This window comes from Eriocheir sinensis, chromosome 11, assembly GCF_024679095.1.
Source record: "Eriocheir sinensis breed Jianghai 21 chromosome 11, ASM2467909v1, whole genome shotgun sequence".
Taxonomy (NCBI): domain Eukaryota; kingdom Metazoa; phylum Arthropoda; class Malacostraca; order Decapoda; family Varunidae; genus Eriocheir; species Eriocheir sinensis.
Window position 1 is genome coordinate 776,306 of NC_066519.1, and position 19,943 is coordinate 796,248.

The following is a 19,943-nucleotide window of genomic DNA, read 5'->3' on the forward strand; positions in this document are numbered from 1 at the left end:
GAGACGCGTATGGGACCTGTAAGGTCGACCTTTGCCACTATATTACCACCTTTAATGACCGTTTTGTGCTTGACCGTGGACAGCGTAGAGTGGCTGAGTAACTATTGTATGTTCAGCACTTGAACAATGGAGCTGGTGATCTATTTTGAGACACATTCATTGACGACGTTGGCTCACGTGGCCGTAGCCTATTCATGTTATCCGTATAGTATTTTCTGACCACAAATTCCAAATTTCTGAAAACTATGATTGATAGACTTCATTTTCTATTTATGTAGTACTTTTTTTTCTATAGCGTGTGTCATTTCTTGAATTCACGCAGGCTTGGGATTTGTGCCTTTCCATTCTTTTCATATTTCCTCCTTGGTCACAAAACGCCAGAAAACGCTTCACGTACGTACTCTATCTGGTGTAAGAAAGTCACCACTGACTCGGCTGATGCCCCGGATAGTTCAGTTAACGAAACGAAATACCGAAAAAAAAAAAAAAAAAATTAAACCCCCGTCACACGGGAATGGCGACCCTTAAACTACCCTTGAACGACCAAAAAATTTGCGAGGTCGCCACTGGCTGCCGGAAGGTCTCTCAGAGGTCTTCTTGATCGTTCATGGGGCGTTTGGAGGTTGCCGTGGTCGCCATGGTCGCCGTCAGTTTTTGAACAGGGTCAAAACAGTCGCTGCGTGTTCGCCGAGGAAGCAGGTCGCTGAAAGGGCGCTCGATTGTCTCTCAAGGGTCTCTCAACCAGCGCCAAGGTCGCCCAATGGTCGCTCAGAGGTCACAAAAGATCGCCGGTGGAATTGTGGGCAATCTCTGAGCGACCATTGGGCGCCCTTTGAGCGACTAATAGCGCGCATGAAAGATCATGGCAGCAACAATTCAGCAACCATTGCACCACCGAGAGAGCGCCCAAAGGTTGCCAGAACAGTCACACAGAAACAAGTTTTTCTGAATTTCAGAGATCTCACTGCGACCTGGCCATTTTTTTGTCGCTGAAAGGTCGCACAAACGTCACTCGCCTGTGTTCAACAAACACTGAAGCACATTCAAGTTTGAAATATCATACTTCCTTATGTTTTAAAATGTACTAGAAAATTAGAACTAGATTTATGATGTAGAATAATACCAAAGAAATATGATGCGCAAACTTTATGCCCGTTACCCCTCTGAATGTCGCTGTCTCTGCCATGTTTCTTACCTGGATTTCTTACCTGGTTGACCTTTCCCTATGAGCCATGCTAGAGTAAACCGTCTGGCAAAGAACCGAAAGGTCTCACCAACCAATGTGCCAGCCTATCCAAGTTCATCAAAACAACAGTACATAATCCAATAAGACATAGCCTGGAAAGTGCATTGGGAGTTCATTTCATATGGTCAGGGATAATAGTCGTAAAGCTTGTGGCCAAGAAAATCTTTTAGTGCAGCTTTGAAAGCACCAAGGTCTCTCAGCTCAACAACTGCAGAGGGAAGAGAATTCCAGGAGCCAACAACATGAACTGGGAAGAAACGACGCCAACACTCAAGGGAACAACGAGTATGAGCAAGCTTGAAGACATGACCTCTTGTACCCACGACTGGAGCAAGCTGGAATAGTCTAGTCGAGTCAAAGGGGGCAACACCATGCATGATCTTCAAACACTCAATCAAATCTGCTCTCAATAACCTCCCACAAACAGAAAAAAGATCAAGAGCAGAAAGCCTGTCTGCATAGGACAAGTTCTCTAGGCCATCTATGTTCTTGGTCCACCTTTGCTGGACAGACTCTAGTAACTTAATGTCACCAATATAGCCAATGTTCCACACAACTGAGCTGAATTCAAGTAGAGGACGACAATGAGTAGTATACAGTGCCATCATAAAATCTCGAGAGCGATACAGTGCTGATTTCAATAAATTGGAAGACGCACCACCCGCTTTGGAACCCACAGAACGAATATGGTCATGAAATTTCATTTTCATATCAATCATTACCCCTAAGTCTCTGCTCAGAGTGGTAAATGGGCTAGGAATATCACTAATGAAGTACTGGTCATAAAGGCCAGCAGGAGGGAGATCTCTGCCAAATCTCAAAGCCACACATTTGTCTGGGTAAAGGTTAAGACCCCATGATTTTGCCATTCCATTCAGTAGTACATCAATATCTTCCTGGAAAGTAGCTATACAGTTGATTGTAGAGGAAATATTATTACTCTGAACCTTCCTATAAATTTCTAAGTCGTCAGCAAAGATCTTATATTGACAGCTAAGTGATGACGCCAGGTGGTTAAGGTAAATAAGAAAAGAGAACGGGACCCTGGACTGAACCTTGCAGAACACCATTTAACACACTTTTGCAGGTACTATAATAATCGTCAACAACAACTGACATTTTCCTGCCGGTAAGAAAGTTATGGATCCAAGACAATATGTTACTAGAAATAACCAAATGATGTAACTTGGGATCAAAATGGAATGGCAAACTGTGTCGAAGGCTTTTGAGAAATAAAGTAAGATTAGGTCAACTGTACCTCCTGCATCAACACTGACTTATTTCATTATAAGTCAAAAGTAACTGATCCTTGACACTCCTTCCTCCTCTAAAGCCAAACTGGGCATCAGACAAAATTAAATTATTATCCAAGTAAAAATTAAGTTGTTCCACAATAATTATTTAAAGCATCTTGCAGCATATAGATGTTAGACTCACAGGACAGTAATTCAAAGGGTCGGAGTGCAAACCTTTCTTAAATAAAGGGACTATGTTAGAACTTTTCCATGTTGAGGGCACATGTCCAGTATTTAATGATTTTGTAAAAAATAAGGTATATAGGGTAAGCCAGATGATTCTGACAAGATTTCAGAACCAGTGGATGAATGCCATCAGGACCCATACTAGTGTCATTATCCAAATTGTTAATAGCCAACTTAACTCTTTCCAGCGATGGCAGAATAAAAGAAAACTGAGTATTAGACATCTGGTGGGCTACAGGAAGGGTTGGGGACAAGGCTGTGTATATATGGCTAAAAGTGTTTGCAAGACACTCCGCCATGCCACTGGGATCGCTAACTGTAGACCCATTTCCTAACTGAAGTGGCCCAATTGATGGGCGACCCACCTTCTTATTACGAATATAAGAATGGAACAGTTTACGGCAAGACTTCATTTTATTTATAAGTGAAATTTCATAATCAATTTGAGACCGGAGCGAAAAATTCCTGTATTGACTATTTGTTCTCTGGAAATTTTCTAGTGACTGGCTTGCCTGAGGGGAATGACGTCCAAAGACAAATCTAGCTTCCTCGTATAATTTCCAAGCTGCTCCCCTATTACGCTTTGTTTGTTTATATCTCAAAGCAGTACCCTCGAGTCTCTAAGAAGGACCAATTCTGGTAGTTCCCAGCAAATATTAAGGGTTTTAAATGCAAAGTGTTGGGATCTGAAAAGAATCTGAATACAGACAGTCAGGCGAAAAATCTTCACCTGACACTCGTTGTTCAAAACCCCTTATTAAATTTTTTTCAAATGCCTGCCAAAATTTGGGGTGCATCTTATAAGCCCACGCGTCTTATAAGCTGTCAAATACAGTACATACAATCAAAATCAAAATATTAATCCCTTGACTGTGGATTTCTTACAAGAAGACATCAGCAAGCTGCAAGAATGGAACAAAAAGTGGCTGCTACAATTCAAAGAAGATAAATGTAGTCATGCACCTTGGGATGGGAAATCCAGCATACCAATGCCACATGGGAAACACTCCACTATCCACCACAGAGGCAGAGGAAGACATGGGAGTATATGTTATCAGGCTACCAGTGAAGGCAAAATCCGTACCAATTGCAGCGGATGGGTTAAACAGTATGCAAACACATGGGTACATAACCAAGGTGCTCCATCACTGGGGAATATTCATCCTTACCAGGTGACATCAGGACTACATCTTTGTGCCCCAAAAGCTTGAATTATTCTTCCAATTAATTCCATTTTTATGGATGCAACATAATATGTTCTCTATTGCCCCAAACTATTTCAGGATTCATGAGGTTGAGGACAAATTATTTTCAAAATGGGAACGGCTTTCTTGCAATTACAGAATTATAGAAGGTCTCCTTACCTGACTAGTTCCATAAATTCCAAATGTAGATACTCTGAAGTAAGGGGCATCAGGGGACATAAGGATCTCCAGCATCTCACTCGTCACATCCAGGTCAGTGAATACTTCTCTTAGGCATTCTGACCGCATGATGATCTTGTTCATCACACCTGTGTGTTGGTGAGCAAATGTAGTACACTAAAATTCTGAATCAGGGATTTATTTAAGCAGCAATTCTTGACCACTTTCCCAAGATCACTTTATTGATATTGCAAAATCCTATAACTATAAGCACAGATGTGCCAAAAAAAGTTATAAATGTAAGAGCACACACACACACACACACACACACTTAAGAGATGGGTGCCAATGTTATGTTTCTTTGTTAGATGCTAATTGTCTGTAAATTTGTGCTTAGGTTCAGGTATCTCAGTAAAGAAATATTTTTGCTTCTCTAGCCAAGCCTTATAATTCTGATTAAATATTGCTACAATGCAGCAAGCCCTGTCTAAGCAGTGACAAACAAAAAAATAATTAACCCTGGAATAGTAGCATCATCCAGGATTCCAAATTTAGGCCTACTTTGCATTGCAGAGGAGATGCTCCAAGGCCTATGGCGCCCAACTGCCATGACATCTCAATTTGTACTCTGTCCTTTGTGTGTGAGGTGTGTTCGTGTTGCTCCCGTTTTTTTCATCTGCTGGAGTGAGTGAGAGTGGTAGGGTGAGGACGTGCCGGCATGAGCTCCTTGCTCCTTGGAACTACTGAGTCGACAATGGTGGGCAGAACCAGGAGTCTGAGAGATTCCTGTTGTGTCTGTGAAGATTTTACGGGCGAGAAGTGGATTGCATGCTGTTTATGTCCAATGTGGTGTCATAAGAAGTGTGCTAATTTGACTAGAGTCAAGCAGGATAATGTACCTAAAATAAATTGGATTTGCACTCCATGTCTTCATAAAGCGTCTCTCGCTATCAACATTGTTGAAAAATTGGATAAATTCAAGCAAGAATTATTTAAAGAAATATCTGTGGCTAAAGATGAGGTTGAATCTTGGATGTTCAGAGTCAAGGAGGAGTTGAGTGAGGTGGCAGGCGTGATTTGTGATGAGCAGGCAGAGTTGGGTCGCGCCAGTTTTGCTGACGTAGCCAGACGCAACAGGAAGAAGAATCTCCTTGTCGTGAAGGCCTCTGATCAAGACAAAAAGGCTACTGAGTTGAAAAATGAAGTTTTCAAGGCATTACAAGGCATTCAGATTGTCATGATTTCATTATTCAGGGAGTGGCCCGTGGAAAAATACCGCGGGAGTCCCCGCCATTTTGATTGAGAGAGCGGGAGTAGTCACAAGTCAGGCGGGAAAACTAGAAGGCGGGAACAGCGCACTTTTCAAATCATTTTGTTATTACTGCCAACGCTGAGCTATGTTTTTCTTTTTTAGATATTTTTTATATAGACTATGCCCTGTAAATAGGCAGCACACGGCGGTGCACCTTTGGGTTTTTGTAAATATATATGTATGTTTAAATAGAGAGAGAGAGAGAGAGAGAGAGAGAGAGAGAGAGAGAGAGAGAGAGAGAGAGAGAGAGAGAGAGAGAGAGAGAGAAAGGAAAATGGAGAGCGTAAAAGTAAAAGCAGATAAAAGTGCGGTATTGCCGCTCAGATGCCCTAGCTGGTTGTCTTGCTGTTGCACTGCCGCCAAGATGCCCTAGACTAAACTCTTCATTCCAAGTATACATCATAAGTCCAACATTACAGGCCCCACAGGCAGAAGACCGCCACACTGCTATTCAGATGCCTTAGCTGGTTGTGTTTTGCTACTGTACTGCTGCTCAGATTTCCAGGATAGTAGTATTCACACCAGATGTCAATTATCTCAACATTGCAGGTCCTACAAGCATCACCAATGAGAATGGGAAGGGAACAATATTATTATTATTATTATTATTTTTTTTTTTTACTTTCTAAAACAGTGCCTTTTTTTTCAGCATAGAGCACAGCAACCTGTGTGGCATAAGGCCTAGGGAGGCTGGAGCATATTGGGGCACGTCTGGACTTCATGTGTGGCACAAGTCATCACCGTCAGACAACACTGTGGTTGGCAATGGTGAAAAGATTACAAGGATGTAGCATTTTTTGTCATTTTTACACATTTTGTTTTATTTTTTCTTATAATGTTGTTTTAGTTAAATATTTTGTTCATAGTTCGTACAGTTAAGAATAACATCTAATTTAAGTGAAATTTTTTTAAATAAACTTTGTACCATTCCTATATGTATATTTCTACCCCCAAAGTTTGTTTGGGATTTCGGACATTGCTGGTAGGCACGTGAGGCTGACAATGCTACTAATCCAGGGTTAATCTTATTGATCGCCCCTCTATACACCTGCTCAGACTTTCCCTAACAAAGTAAAACCCTTAATAACCAGGAACTGCGGGGATTCAAAGGTGCCTCATAAGTGGAAATTCCGTATATGTACTTGTGGTATATTCCCAAAGTACCCCAAGAAATTTTATTGCACCAAACTTATTTACACAGGTTCTTTATACTCAGAAATGCATATCCTGACTATATGTATGTACTTACTAGACACTATTTAATCAGTTAGTCAAGCAACATTCTTCAACGTAATCAGTAGTCCGGAGGCGGGCATGGGATTGCCTTTCTAATATCAATGGCAATGGAGCTATAAGAAGTTTTTTTTCTAAAATGGGAGTGTTAGCCAAATGCTTGAACCAAGACCAAGACAGGACGAAAGATAGATGTCATATTCATGTGTTTGGAGAAACCACAAGATATGGTGCCCAGGAATGTTCAATAGGAATTTCTTAAGATCTCTAGCATATACTGGTACATGATGGAGGGAATAATGGCACACATAAAATTATAAGTCACACTTAAATAAATAACAGAATCATATCCAAATAAATAACAATTACCTGTACTGAAGAAATCAAAGTCAAGAGTGTCTTCTGGTTCCTCAGTATTAATCTTACAGTCAGTAACTACCCCATCTTCTTCTAACCTGCAGGGAACATAAATGGACTTGTTAACATACATAATAAACGAGTTCATCAAATTTATGATAAATCAATGATCAACACATACTTTCTCAAATTTTACCTATTATTCAAGTCCAATCACAAAAAGACTGAAGGTATATTGCATCATTGCATGTGACACAAGAAATGACAGCAATGGTAGTGAAGGCAAATCCTTTACATTTAAAAAATATGATAGTTAAGTTCTTTCAATCTTGGAGGAAAGCAGGCAAAGTTTCCCCTAACTAATTAATGCCTCAATGCATGCACCTCAAGTCATCAATGACATCAAAAAGTAACAATTTCAAAGTTTCCCCTAAATAATGAATGCCTCCCTGTATGCACCTTAATCCAGATATTTCCAAACAAACATCATAACAAGAATTATTGTTGAGAGAGAGAGAGAGAGAGAGAGAGAGAGAGAGAGAGAGAGAGAGAGAGAGAGAGAGAGAGAGAGAGAGAGAGAGAGAGAGAGAGAGAGAGAGAGAGAGAGAGAGAGAGAGAGAGAGAGAGAGAGAGAGAGAGAGAAACCTATTTATAGATGACACTTGTCAGTCATTAGTCTCTGGGGATGAGGGGAGAGGGTCAAGGCCTTGAGAGGGTACAGCGTTGTCGTTTCTCCTCTACATGAGTGTTTGGTGGGCTGCGGAGGAGTGCGCATGATAGTAGTACGTACTTTTCACGTCTTGAGCGGATGTTGCATCAATTTCTAGGGGCGTAATCCCTCTCGGAGGAACGGGGCATTCGGGTATGTTTTCTTTGTCTTCGATCAAATACGGAGGCAAAGTTGCTGTTTAGGATATTGGCCATGTGTTTACTGTCCTGGATTAATGATCCGGTCTCGTCTGTCAATGTACCAATACTCGCTTTAACTTTCTTTTTCGTTCTGATATATGTGAAGGACTTTTTAGGATTGGTTTTGACTTCGCGCGCTATTTGTTTCTCGTAGTTGCATTTACTTGTCCGAATGAGAGTTCAACAAGCTCTGAGGCTATTTTGGTACTGTACGCGGGCTTCAGCCATATCATTTCCTCTCATCAGATTGTAATTCCGCTTTTTTGCATTAATTGGCCTTTTGATCTCCATGCTCATCCACGGTGGATCCACGGCACCATTTACTCGCCTGGATTTCATAGGAACTTAAAGGTGGTACTGTACTTGTACAAACTGGACACGAACAAGTCAACGGGACCTGACAACCTGTCACCGCGGTTGTTGAAAGAACTGTAACAGCAAATACTGCAGCCCCTCCCATCCATATTTAACCGGTCGCTACAACTGAGCAAAGTACCTCATGACTGGAAAATGGCGAACGTAACCCCGATTTACAAAAGAGGAGATAAGAACATTGCCCTAAACTACAGGCCTATAAGTTTAACATCAGTGGCAGGCAAAATCCTTGAGAAGATTATTAGAGACAAACTTGTCAACTTCCTAGAAGAAAACAATATAATTTCTGGCACACAGCACGGTTTCCAAAATAAGCGTTCTTGCTTAACGAATCTATTTGACTTCTTCCAAGGTATATACGATAACTGGGATAGTTACATCCCAAGCAATGTCATATACCTGGACTTCCAGAAGGCCTTCGACAAGGTGCCACACGAGCGGCTCTTTAAAAAACTAAAGTCAGCGGGTATAGGAAGAAACCTGACTGCATGGACAAGAGATCGGCTCTCCAACAGAAAACAGCGAGTTATACAAGTGTTATACAAGGCAAGCACTTTAAATAAAATTCGCCTGCACCACCAACGCGTTGGGGTTGTCGAAGAGACCCCTGAGGAAAGCCTATCAGCGCTATAAGCAGCACCTAACAATAAAAAAATAAAAAAATAAATAAAAAAACATGATGATGAAGGCATGATAGGTATTTTACAAAACCTAGAGTTTAAGTTGCTTGCATTAAATAACCAAGAACGATGAACAGGCAACATCACAGAATGACACTAGTATTGCATAGTAAAAATGATGTAGTTCTCGCAAATGTACTTATGCCAGCAGGTTTCTAATAGCACAAATTGTTGGGAAAAGGGTGATGCTTACTTGGACAAAGTAAAAGCAAGACTTACTCCAATACTAGAGGGTAACCATGGCCCCCATACATCATCTTCAGGGAAGGAGTGGTTGCCCCTGAGGTGCCTCCACCAAATATGTTGAGGCACTCTACCCATGATGTCAGGTTCAGCTTGAACGTTACCATTTCCTCTTCTATTTCATACTCCTTAAAAATTAACAATTCATTAACACAAGAACACATGACTTATTATCAGATTTCATTACAGGCAGACCCCTACTAATGAATATTCTACGTATGGATATCTGCAGATACAAAAAAATAATTTTCAGATGTAAAAGAAATGTTCTAACAACCAATCAAATCCACATGCCAAGTAGAAGTCTGCAGTCCATAACAGATGCTAAACCTTCTAAGCCTAACTACCTCCAATAGATTTCAATGAATTTAAGGTAATACCAGTTTAAGTTGGTACAGTTAGAGCAGACACCTTGCCAATGTAACCAGATTACCAAGTTAAGGGAATGGCCAGCCCCTTAGCATGTTTGCGTATCAAAGTAAGAAGTAACCCAAACATAAGGAGGCCCTTTGCATAACAAACATAAGTGTTAGAGAGCTCATGATTATTTCCACACGTAATGGAAAAAAATATCAAACAGGTAATGAACACAATAACAAGTAGCTAAACTGATACAGGTATTCCTTAAGTTACAACAGGGTTCAGGACCAACAGGTTGGTTGTAAGTTGAAATTTATATTAAAAAACAGAATAAAATGTTATTCTAATGTCCTGCTGCAGATAGTAGCATCCCTATGCCTCCTACTTTCACATTGCCCATCTCAGCATTTGCTTGACCCTTTAGCCGTGCAATGTTGTGCAACATTATAAAATTGAGCAACCAAGTTATGCCAAGATGACGGCATTAGCCAAACACCCCACCAAATTGATGTGCCAAGGGTTGTGTTGGCGGGGGGGACAGTGTAAACAAATTATACTGTCAGGACCCAGAAAACGAGGAAACAGAGGAGTGAGATATACAACTGTGTAAACACCTGACAGGACAAACACTAACAAAAAGGGTGACATATATATAAGTGTAAACATCTCAAGTACAAAAGAGGGGAAACAACGAGGGTAAAGGAAAACAGATACCCAGAGAGGAAAGGCAGGTATACAACTGTGTAGACATCTGACAGGACAAACACTAACAAAAAAAGTGACATATATAACAGTGTAAGCATCTCAAGTACCAAAGAGGGGAAACAGCGAGGGTAAAGGAAAACAGATACCCAGACTCAGATACAGAAAACAGATGCCCAGTGGGCGTGGTCAGAAAGTGTGAACAACCATTGAAAAAGACTCTGACCCGTGACGTCAGTCGTGGCGACATGTTATGAGCCAATAATTTAACAGAAAAATCACTGAGGGAGTGTCTTAAGACTGACTCACGAATAGCAGGAGAAGTAAAACAATACAACATAATGAGCTAGCAGATGGGTGTGACAGGAAGTATTGGCCACTGGTTATGTAGAAAATTATGTAAGGAAGTGCGTCATGGTAGTCGTTTTAAAAGTGAGTTGGGAACTTGCACCCTGCTCCTTGGCGGCAATATCCAGACGTCACCGCTCCTTTTGGAAGAATACACATGAACCTTGTGGGTCCCATGGGTGTATCGGACAATGGGGTTCGATACGTAATGCCCATAGTTGATGTTTTTAAAAGGTATTTGATTATAGTACCGAAGCCCGCGAAATGGCAAGGGCGTTGTACGTGGATGTTGCTTGTGTACACGGTGTTCCTCAGACAGTTGTTACAGGTCAAGGTTCAGAGTTCGTTAATTCCGTGATGCAGGAGATAAATTAGAAGCTACCTGAATAACGGCTTACCATACAAATGGAAATGGAATAATAAAGAAATTATACTGTTGTTAACATTTTGAGGAGAATGTTCTAGGAAATGTGTCCGTTTGGGATATAATGCTACTTATAGACATCTTGGCCTATAATGCTGCGTATTATCGCACCATAAAGGAGTCCCTATTTTATCGAGAGAGACAGAGAGAGGATTTTTAGAGATCCTCCTGTACCCTACACTATGTTAGAAAAAAATTCAGCAGCCCTGGTATGATATTTACTCCTATAAAGAGGAAATGGCTGCAATTGCAAGGAAAGTTTATGATATTTACTCCTATAAAGAGGAAATGGCTGCAATTGCAAGGAAAGTTTATGATATTGACTCCTGTAAAGAGGAAATGGCTGCAATTGCAAGGAAAGTTTATGATATTGACTCCTGTAAAGAGGAAATGGCTGCAATTGCAAGGAAAGTTTATGATATTGACTCCTATGAAAAGGAAATGGCTGCAATTGCAAATAAAGTTTATGATAGATGCCAGGTTTACATTGAAAAAGGTAGAGAAGAAATAGAAAAGAAATACAAAGCTTCAAAATCAAAACTATCAACGTTGGAGACAGTGTTCCTCAAACGAGACCACAGAAAAAAGTAAATAAAAAGTTGTAACTTATTTTTGATGGACCCTACAGGGTAACAGAGAAGATCAGTGATATAATGGTAAAAATTAGGAACCTCAGAACTAGTAAGGTTTCATACAGATATAGTAAAAGTTCTTCATGAAGATTGCATTGATGTGCAGCAATGTCCAACGATTGCGAAAGCATACCCTTTAAATCCAGAGACAGACACTGATCTATTCTTTGCATTGCTCAACCCTGAAATCGCTGAGAAAAATTCTACCGAAAATGATAACTCGTAGCGGAGAGGTGACTGCTACTCATGACACATTAAATAATGTTCGTTCAACACCAGCAATAAACAGCTGATGCACAAGCCCTACCTTCTCACGTTACTCCCAAACTTTCAGAGCCACCTCGGCGTAAATAAAGCCTTCGACGGTACAAGAGTTGCCTAATGTAATGTCAAAACTAATACGATATAAAACAGGAATAATGCATAAGGATGAAAATGCAATAATTGAGCGGAAATATGACGAAATAAACCAGATTGATTTGACTCTTTCGGTGTACGACTCAATGACACAACAGGAGTCCCCAACACGTGCTGGCCAAAGTTTCACACCAACATACTATCTATATTATAGTCCTCACAGACAGAGACTATAGTACCGTTTAGCCTTACAGAAGATGTTTTAGCTGCATTATATAAAGCATGGAATTTAACTGCTTCGTTACTTGAAATGTTATTCAAATGTCACCTGAGTATCCAGCTGTAAAAGCAATAAAATACACACTCTTTAATTTTGAAAATGAATTCATTTCATTGTTGCATCATCTAAGAAAAGTTTTAGGCTATGTGATGACTACTATTCAAAACAAGCTGCATGCTTCTATGAATTATAGAGAAAAGAAAAAAAACGGGAAATAATTTTTTTTTGAGGATCCTTGTCTAATAACCTATTTGGTACCGCGACCCAGGCTCAAGTTGATGCTATTCATGAAAAAATAGAGGACTAGAGTCATTAACTGAGAAAGATTTTATATAGTTAAATGTTTATTATGGAAAACTCAACATCGTTAAGTAATATGCATGCCATGCAATCTGCCTTTAATAGGCTATATTCAGCTGTAGATGTATTGAACCAAGTTGTGCGCCATTTTACTATAGACTATGGCATTAGGAAGAGAAAAAAGCTCCTACAAGAATTGTTATATTTTGACTTAGCATTGAGACACATAAGACCAGGTATGCAAGATTTATATTTGAGTCTGCAGGCTCCCCTGCAAACATACATAACTCCAACCATTATGTGAAACAAACAGTTGTTCAGTACATTAAAGGAAGCCTAGGATCGGCCTCCAGGTCTTTTGTGCCTTGCAGTTCTTGATTTTTTAGCTCTATATAGGGATGTAATAACTGTCCTCCAGGACAACGGCTTTGCACGATTCTCGTAATTTCTATTTCACCAAACCTTAGGAGATCCGATTGACACCTTTGATGTCTTTCGAATCGACTCCCTTCCATTTTCTGTGCAGAATAGCACTTACTTTCTTATGTATAGTGTTGATTCAAGATGTATTGCCTTCAGTGAGAATAGGAAAATATATTTTATGCTTTCTAGTATAAAACACTGTAACAAGAATAACCATATGTTAGTTTGTCCTCCCACAGGCCCCGTCCATGAGGCTAGTGACGCAGCCTCTTGTAAATCGGCTGCTTTCTTGAAACATGAGTCAGTGATCAACCTCTGCCACACAATAGTCTTGAAAACATTTCCCCCTATGTTTTGACAGGTCCTGGCTACTGGACCTGTTCACTTGCCTCCCCCATCACTCTGACACTCACATGCCCTACCCATCCTGTAAACAGACATACTGTCAGTCTGACGGATAATGGGATATTGATGCTTCGGCAAGGTTCTCTTCGCAGTGCTGAGTCCATCCCCCTACAGGAGCTAACAGCTGGCTTGCAGCCCCTAAATTATGTGGTCGAGCCGGATCAGCCCTTTCAACCCGCAATCCATTGGTGGATTGTCTTCGCCATTGTCGTGATCCTGGTTCTTCTGCTGGTGACGTCTGCCGTGGGTATTCCTATGTCTCACGCCGCCTAATTCCAGACTCGAACCAACTGCAGACATTGCAAGGCGTATCTTCTCCACCAACACCTGTGAGATCTCAGGGGCGAGATCTTCCGGAAGGGGAAGTAATGTCAGGACCCAGAAAACGAGGAAACAGAGGAGTGAGATATACAACTGTGTAAACACCTGACAGGACAAACACTAACAAAAAGGGTGACATATATATAAGTGTAAACATCTCAAGTACAAAAGAGGGAAACAACGAGGGTAAAGGAAAACAGATACCCAGAGAGGAAAGGCAGGTATACAACTGTGTAGACATCTGACAGGACAAACACTAACAAAAAAGTGACATATATAACAGTGTAAGCATCTCAAGTACCAAAGAGGAAACAACGAGGGTAAAGGAAAACAGATACCCAGACTCAGATACAGAAAACAGATGCCCAGTGGGCGTGGTCAGAAAGTGTGAACAACCATTGAAAAGACTCTGACCCGTGACGTCAGTCGTGGCGACATGTTATGAGCCAATAATTTAACAGAAAAATCACTGAGGGAGTGTCTTAAGACTGACTCACGAATAGCAGGAGAAGTAAAACAATACAACATAATGAGCTAGCAGATGGGTGTGACAGGAAGTATTGGCCACTGGTTATGTAGAAAATTAAGGGCGTGTCAAGGATGTAAGTCCGCCTAAAGCAAAGAAAATGTGGCCTAGAAATCAGTAGTATGAGACCGAGCTTGGTTCTCGCCTCAAGCAGACCTGCTACTCACTCAGCCGAGGATGGCTGTTGTGATCTTAATCGTGAGTAGAAATTGAGAATCTAAGGGAAACCGACTGTATTGTCCTGGAGATTATAATGTAGGAGATGTGAAGTAGGATTGTGAGGGACAGGATTGTGATTATTTGTTTGCGATGTAAAGCAAAGGTAAAACCACTGGGTGTGGTAAAATTGGGTGTTTCCATGACTTGTAGTAGATTATACTATAGGAATGTGTTATTAGGATTTTGTGAAGAGAGTACATAATGATTGTGATGTAAGCAGAGAGATACAAACCACTGCTTGTGGAACGACGAGTGTTATTATTATTGGCAACAACTGAGCACATATTGTAGTATTATGTTTAAGACATGTCGTTTGTCATATGTTGCATCCATTGCTGAATATGCCAGTGTTATGATCGTCTGAGCAAAGAATATTGCGTAAGGCAATTACTTTCATTTAATTTTAAATAAATGTATATTATCTTTTTCCCTTGTTTATCCCCGAACACCAGTCTCCAATAACAACTTAAGCCGGATCACGCTACCAGGGATACGAGACGGTGAGATCATTTATGGAGTAATTAATGAGTGATAAAAGAGTTGATTTAATACAAGAAAAGAAGGGTCTAAAAATACAGCAGTTATATGAGTGGCCAGTGTCATCTCTGCTGCATCATCTTCCCTTCTGTGAACGTTCTGTTCAACTATGATTGCGCAAACAGTCGCCTATAGGAGCTGCTGTGTTGTGGGATGCCATTTTTCAAGACAACTGCCATCTGCTAGATCTAGTGTGTATGTGTATTTTTTTTCACCACGCAATTACCAGCAAGTACCCTCACGATTTGAGCAAGGCTCTTTACTCAATCTCTGGGTACAACAAGGACATCACACACCACACACCCTATCCCCCTTGCTCAATGGGGGACAGTAACCACTCCTACTCATCATTGGCATCATTGATGGCATGAAAAAGGGTGCGAGCAAAGACTACATGGGTGGCAGGGAACAACAGGTCATCAGGGTGTGTAACAGGGCAATGCAAATAGCAGAAGGAGCAATGGTTTCAAGCTTGCACAAACAGAATCCTCACCACACATGACTAATTTTTGCACATGAAGGACCCCCAATAATTATTGACTGACAAAGTTTACAGTACAGATAAACCTCAATTCATTGAAGAATTTTCTTTAATTGCACTTAAAAAGTCTAAATGAGTGATAAAGTAACATCAAATAGGTGATCAAAACTACATGACCAAGAGCCTCCACAATCAGTTACAATTAAAACAGAGCCTACTCAGAGCAAATAAGTAAATAAGTAACTTCAAATAACTGGAGTACTTGAAACAAATATAAAAGATTATACTTTCATAATTAGAGAAGCAGTCTCTCTTGCGTTAGCTTACCTGAAACATGTCTGCTTCTATAAAGGCATTAGCTTGGGCACACTTGGCATTTTCAACTGTCACTTTGATCCCGCTTGGAGAAATAACAACATTAGCTTGCTGAAAGAAAAAAATGAAATCATTAGATGATGATCAATACAGAAATGTTGGTAAATGCTACAGCAAAAGTTAGTCTGTCAATATCTTAATGATGCAGTTATCTCGTAGTCCACATATCGAAAGGAAGAAAATTATATCATGGAAAACAAAAACATGAATTCTTACGAGGCAAAAATCTATAACCTCTTCCAAAAAATTATAATGATCTCACACACACACACACACACACACACACACACACACACACACACACAGCATAAAGCCCACACTAGCGTAAAGCCCAGGCCCTATAAAACTACATCTAGGTAAATACACACACACACACACAATGAAGAGGAGGAAAAAATAGAGGAAGAAGTAGATGAAATAACTAGATTGGGAAGATACAAGGAAGGAAAAAGCAGACCACTAAAGATAAAGCTAAGGTCCCAAATGAAAGCAGAATCTATACTAAGTAGGACATGGAAACTAAACAACACTGAAGAATATCAGCAAATGTATGTGAGGAGAAATATGTCAAGGGATGAAAGAATGAAAACTAAGGAAATGATAAATGAAGCAAAAAAGAGAAATGATGAAAGATCAGAAGAAGAAATTTTTTTGGAGAATGAAAAATGAAAAACTGATAAAGTGGTGGAAAGGAGGCGAAAAGAGGGAGTAAGGGTGTTGATAGAAAAAGGTGAAAAAAAGGGAAAAGGGAAGAAAGGTTTAAAGATTGCGTACACAAACATAGATTGTCTTATATCAAAGAAAATTGAAGTAACTAATTATTTAAGGGAGAGTGATCCAGATATTATATGTATGGTTGAAACAAAGATTGTAAAAGAACTGGAACTTGTGCTGGAGGGAAAGAGCAAGTACAACATTTGGAGAAAAGATAGGAAAGAAGGAAGGGAGGAGGAGTGATGATAATGATGAAACAAAACTTGAAAGTGACTGAAGCGAGATATGGAACTATCCCCAGAAAAGCATATAAACAAGCTGTTTGGAGAAACCTACAGGTGATGTAAAATACGTATAAGGGTATCATTCCATTTTATGGACAAAGAAATGATGAAGAAAATAATAACGACAATGATAAGACCATAGCTTGAAATGCTGCAGTTGTGTGGTTGACTCACAAAAAGAAGGATATCAGAAAGCTGGAAAGGATACAGAGAATTGCAACTAAAATGGTCCCAGAACTCTCAAATATAATGTATGAAGACAGATTGAAGGAGATGGACTTGACGACACTGGAACAAAGAAGGGAGAGGAAATCTGATCATGCTGTATAAGTTGATAAATTAGTTTGGTAAGGTGGATAGAGATGATCTCTTCTTAACTGCGAGAACGCAGGGGCTGAGAGGACATAGGAAGAAACTTAATAAAGGAACCTGTTTGAGTGACTTAAAAAGTACAGTTTTCCACATAGAAGTGTTAACACATGGAACAGCTTGCGGGAAGAGGTGGTGAAGGTGAACAGTGTCCAACAAATGAAGGAAAGACTGGATGAATGTAGATATGGAGACGGGACTATTAGAGCTTAACTCGGTAGACTACAAATAGTAAACACACACATACACACACACACTTCAACATATACACGATCTAGGCCTATACAGTCATCCCTCAAATGGTACGGTTTCCGATAGTACGGTTTCGGTTCTATGTATACGGATTGTCCCAGAAGAATTTTTCAGATTTTATAAATGGGTACCTGGGGAAACCTGGGGAAGGTAAACTGTGGTAACCCAGATGTCACACTGGCCCTGTGTCCTGGGGTAATGGGCTCCCTCCCACCACAGGCTCAAGAGTCAATAAGACGGAGATGAGCACCGAGGCCACGCGCAGCTATAGCGTATGTCCCCAACTTTACCTTTCACAACAGAAAATGACTTCACTGAACAAGGAGTGCACAGAAACTCACTGCTGGAGGACATAGAAGCAGGAGTGCAAGAGGTGCTCAAGCTACTAGAAGCCCTAGATGTAAGAAAGGCCACATGACCAGACATTATATCTAACTGGATATTAAGGAATGTAGAAATCAACTGGCAGACAAGATCCACAGTATAATAGTATGTTAATTGAGAGAAGGGAAAGTACCATGGGAGTGGAAGAGGGCCAAAGTGGTACCAATATACAAAGGAGGGAATAAGGAAGAACCCCTCAACTATAGACCAGTGTCACTGACGAGTGTGGTTGCTAAGCTGTGCGAGAGAATATTGAAACACAGATGGACACAATATCTGGAAGCGGTAGGTATTCTGAGTGATAGCCAGTTTGGATTCAGAAATGGAAAGTCATGTGTCACTAATCTGCTGAGCTTCTACTAGGCCAATTGATGTGACATAAAGAAAAGACAGCTGGGCAGACTGTGTAGGCTAGACCAAGATCTAGAAAAGCCTTCGACAAGGTGCCTCACAAGCGACTACTGTGGAAATTAGAGCATGTAGGAGGCCAAAGAGGGAGCCCCCTGGAGTGGGCAAGAGACTTCCTAAAAGACTGACAGATGAGGATAGTAATAAAAGACGGCATGTCAGGGTGGAGGGCGGTAACAAGTGGAGTTCCACAGGGCTCAGTGATGGCACCAGTAATGTTTCTGATTTACATCAATGACATGGTGTAAGGGACAAACAATTATGCCAGCCTGTTTGCAGAAGATGCAAAAATCATGAAATAAATAAAAACAGAGGAGGATTGCAAAGGGCTGCAGGAAGATCTTGACAATTTATGAATGGAGTCAGGAGTGGGAAATGAAATTTAATGCAAAGAAATGCAAGGTATTAGAAATGGGCCCCAGTACTAAAAGACTGACATGGGACTAGTACAGCCACCAGCCAACCAGAATGTCCTCACTTTTTCCACTTCTCGGCCTCTCCTCCCATCCAACCTCCATGAAGTTAGATTACAATGATGGAGGGTCGAGAGGGGGCATAATCCCACTCGTTAGGTACACTCACAAAAGATAAAGGTAGGTTAGGTTAGGTTGGTTACAATAATGGGAGGGCCCCCCCCCCCCCACCCCACCCCGGTTAGCTAAGCTCACATAAGGTTAGGTTAGGTCAGATTATAATAATTGGAGGTTTGAAGGAGATGAAACATACCCCGTTAGCTACACTCATGTGAGGTTATGTAAGATTGACTTACGATATTGAGGGATCGAGGGGGGACGCAGCCTTCCTTCTGTTAGCTACACTCGCATAGGGGTAGGTTAGGTTACAATAATGGGGGATCGAGGGGGGGGCAAAGCCCTGTTGTTGGTTTATCTTAGATTAAAATAATGGGGGGTCTTTAATTTTGGGAAATTTACCTCAAGTTAAAGGATTTGGGGAACTTCCCTAGCATATAGGGAAATCCCTACATCTGAGGAGGCACATGTCAGTTAATTTCACTTTCCCCACCCCAAAAAACGTATTCCTATGGATACCTAAGTTTGTTAGGCATAGGGAAAGAGAAAAAAAATAGGGAATATTGTCCTAAACTGCAAATTTACCAATGTAAGTTCCAACGGAAATGAGGTACAAAATCGTGCAATTCACTACATCTATCACCAGAAAAACATGAACCACGTAAGAAAATCGTTGGTTGGGTGAAACCGTAAATTGTCCATCATAGTTTCTTGAACCAAAGACAGGTATTTTGGGGTATATTTGCAGACTCATCCACTGCAGTGTGGCAATACTTGCCAAATGACCCATACTACATACTAGGTCAACGTAAGGCTGATAATTATATATTGTGAACTTGTACTTACGTCTCGGAAATTCATGGTTTTGAGAATTAGTAAAATGTTCTTGGCGTTCTCAGTTTTTGCCCTGAAGTAATCACCACCCCTCTCTCTCTCTTCCTGGGAAAAAACAGACATGTTGATGTAAACAGAGCAAAGAATGACAGTTCTTCTTCTTCGTGGGTGTTTTATGGGGCTAGTTAGGCTGTGGGCCCACAGCCTCTAGAGCCCCGTCAGTGGTAGTTCGTACTCGTAGTTTCGCGGTAGATCTTGATCTTGATGTTACAGATGAA

The 19,943-nt window shown here is 40.7% G+C and overlaps 1 protein-coding gene across 1 annotated transcript; it reads right to left on the bottom strand.

Moving 5' to 3' along the window:
• Positions 1–4,049: 4,049 nt before the first annotated feature.
• Positions 4,050–19,943, bottom strand: LOC126996727 (cell cycle checkpoint protein RAD1-like). Its single transcript, XM_050857470.1, has 5 exons — positions 19,678–19,943; positions 15,843–15,941; positions 9,177–9,328; positions 7,006–7,091; positions 4,050–4,240 (listed from the first exon to the last, which is right to left on the bottom strand). Exons 1-5 carry the CDS (start codon positions 19,786–19,788, stop codon positions 4,065–4,067), a joined length of 624 nt encoding a protein of 207 aa, XP_050713427.1. The 5' UTR covers positions 19,789–19,943; the 3' UTR covers positions 4,050–4,064.

Excerpts from the sequence above, each read along its gene's own strand:
- LOC126996727 (XM_050857470.1), bottom strand. The coding sequence starts at position 19,788 with ATGTCTGTTTTTTCCCAGGAAGAGAGAGAGAGGGGTGGTGATTACTTC. Across the intron at positions 15,942-19,677 it reads AAACCATGAATTTCCGAGAC|CAAGCTAATGTTGTTATTTC; the intron begins GTAAGTACAAGT and ends TTTTTCTTTCAG. Across the intron at positions 7,092-9,176 it reads GGTTACCCTCTAGTATTGGA|GTTAGAAGAAGATGGGGTAG; the intron begins GTAAGTCTTGCT and ends TGTTCCCTGCAG.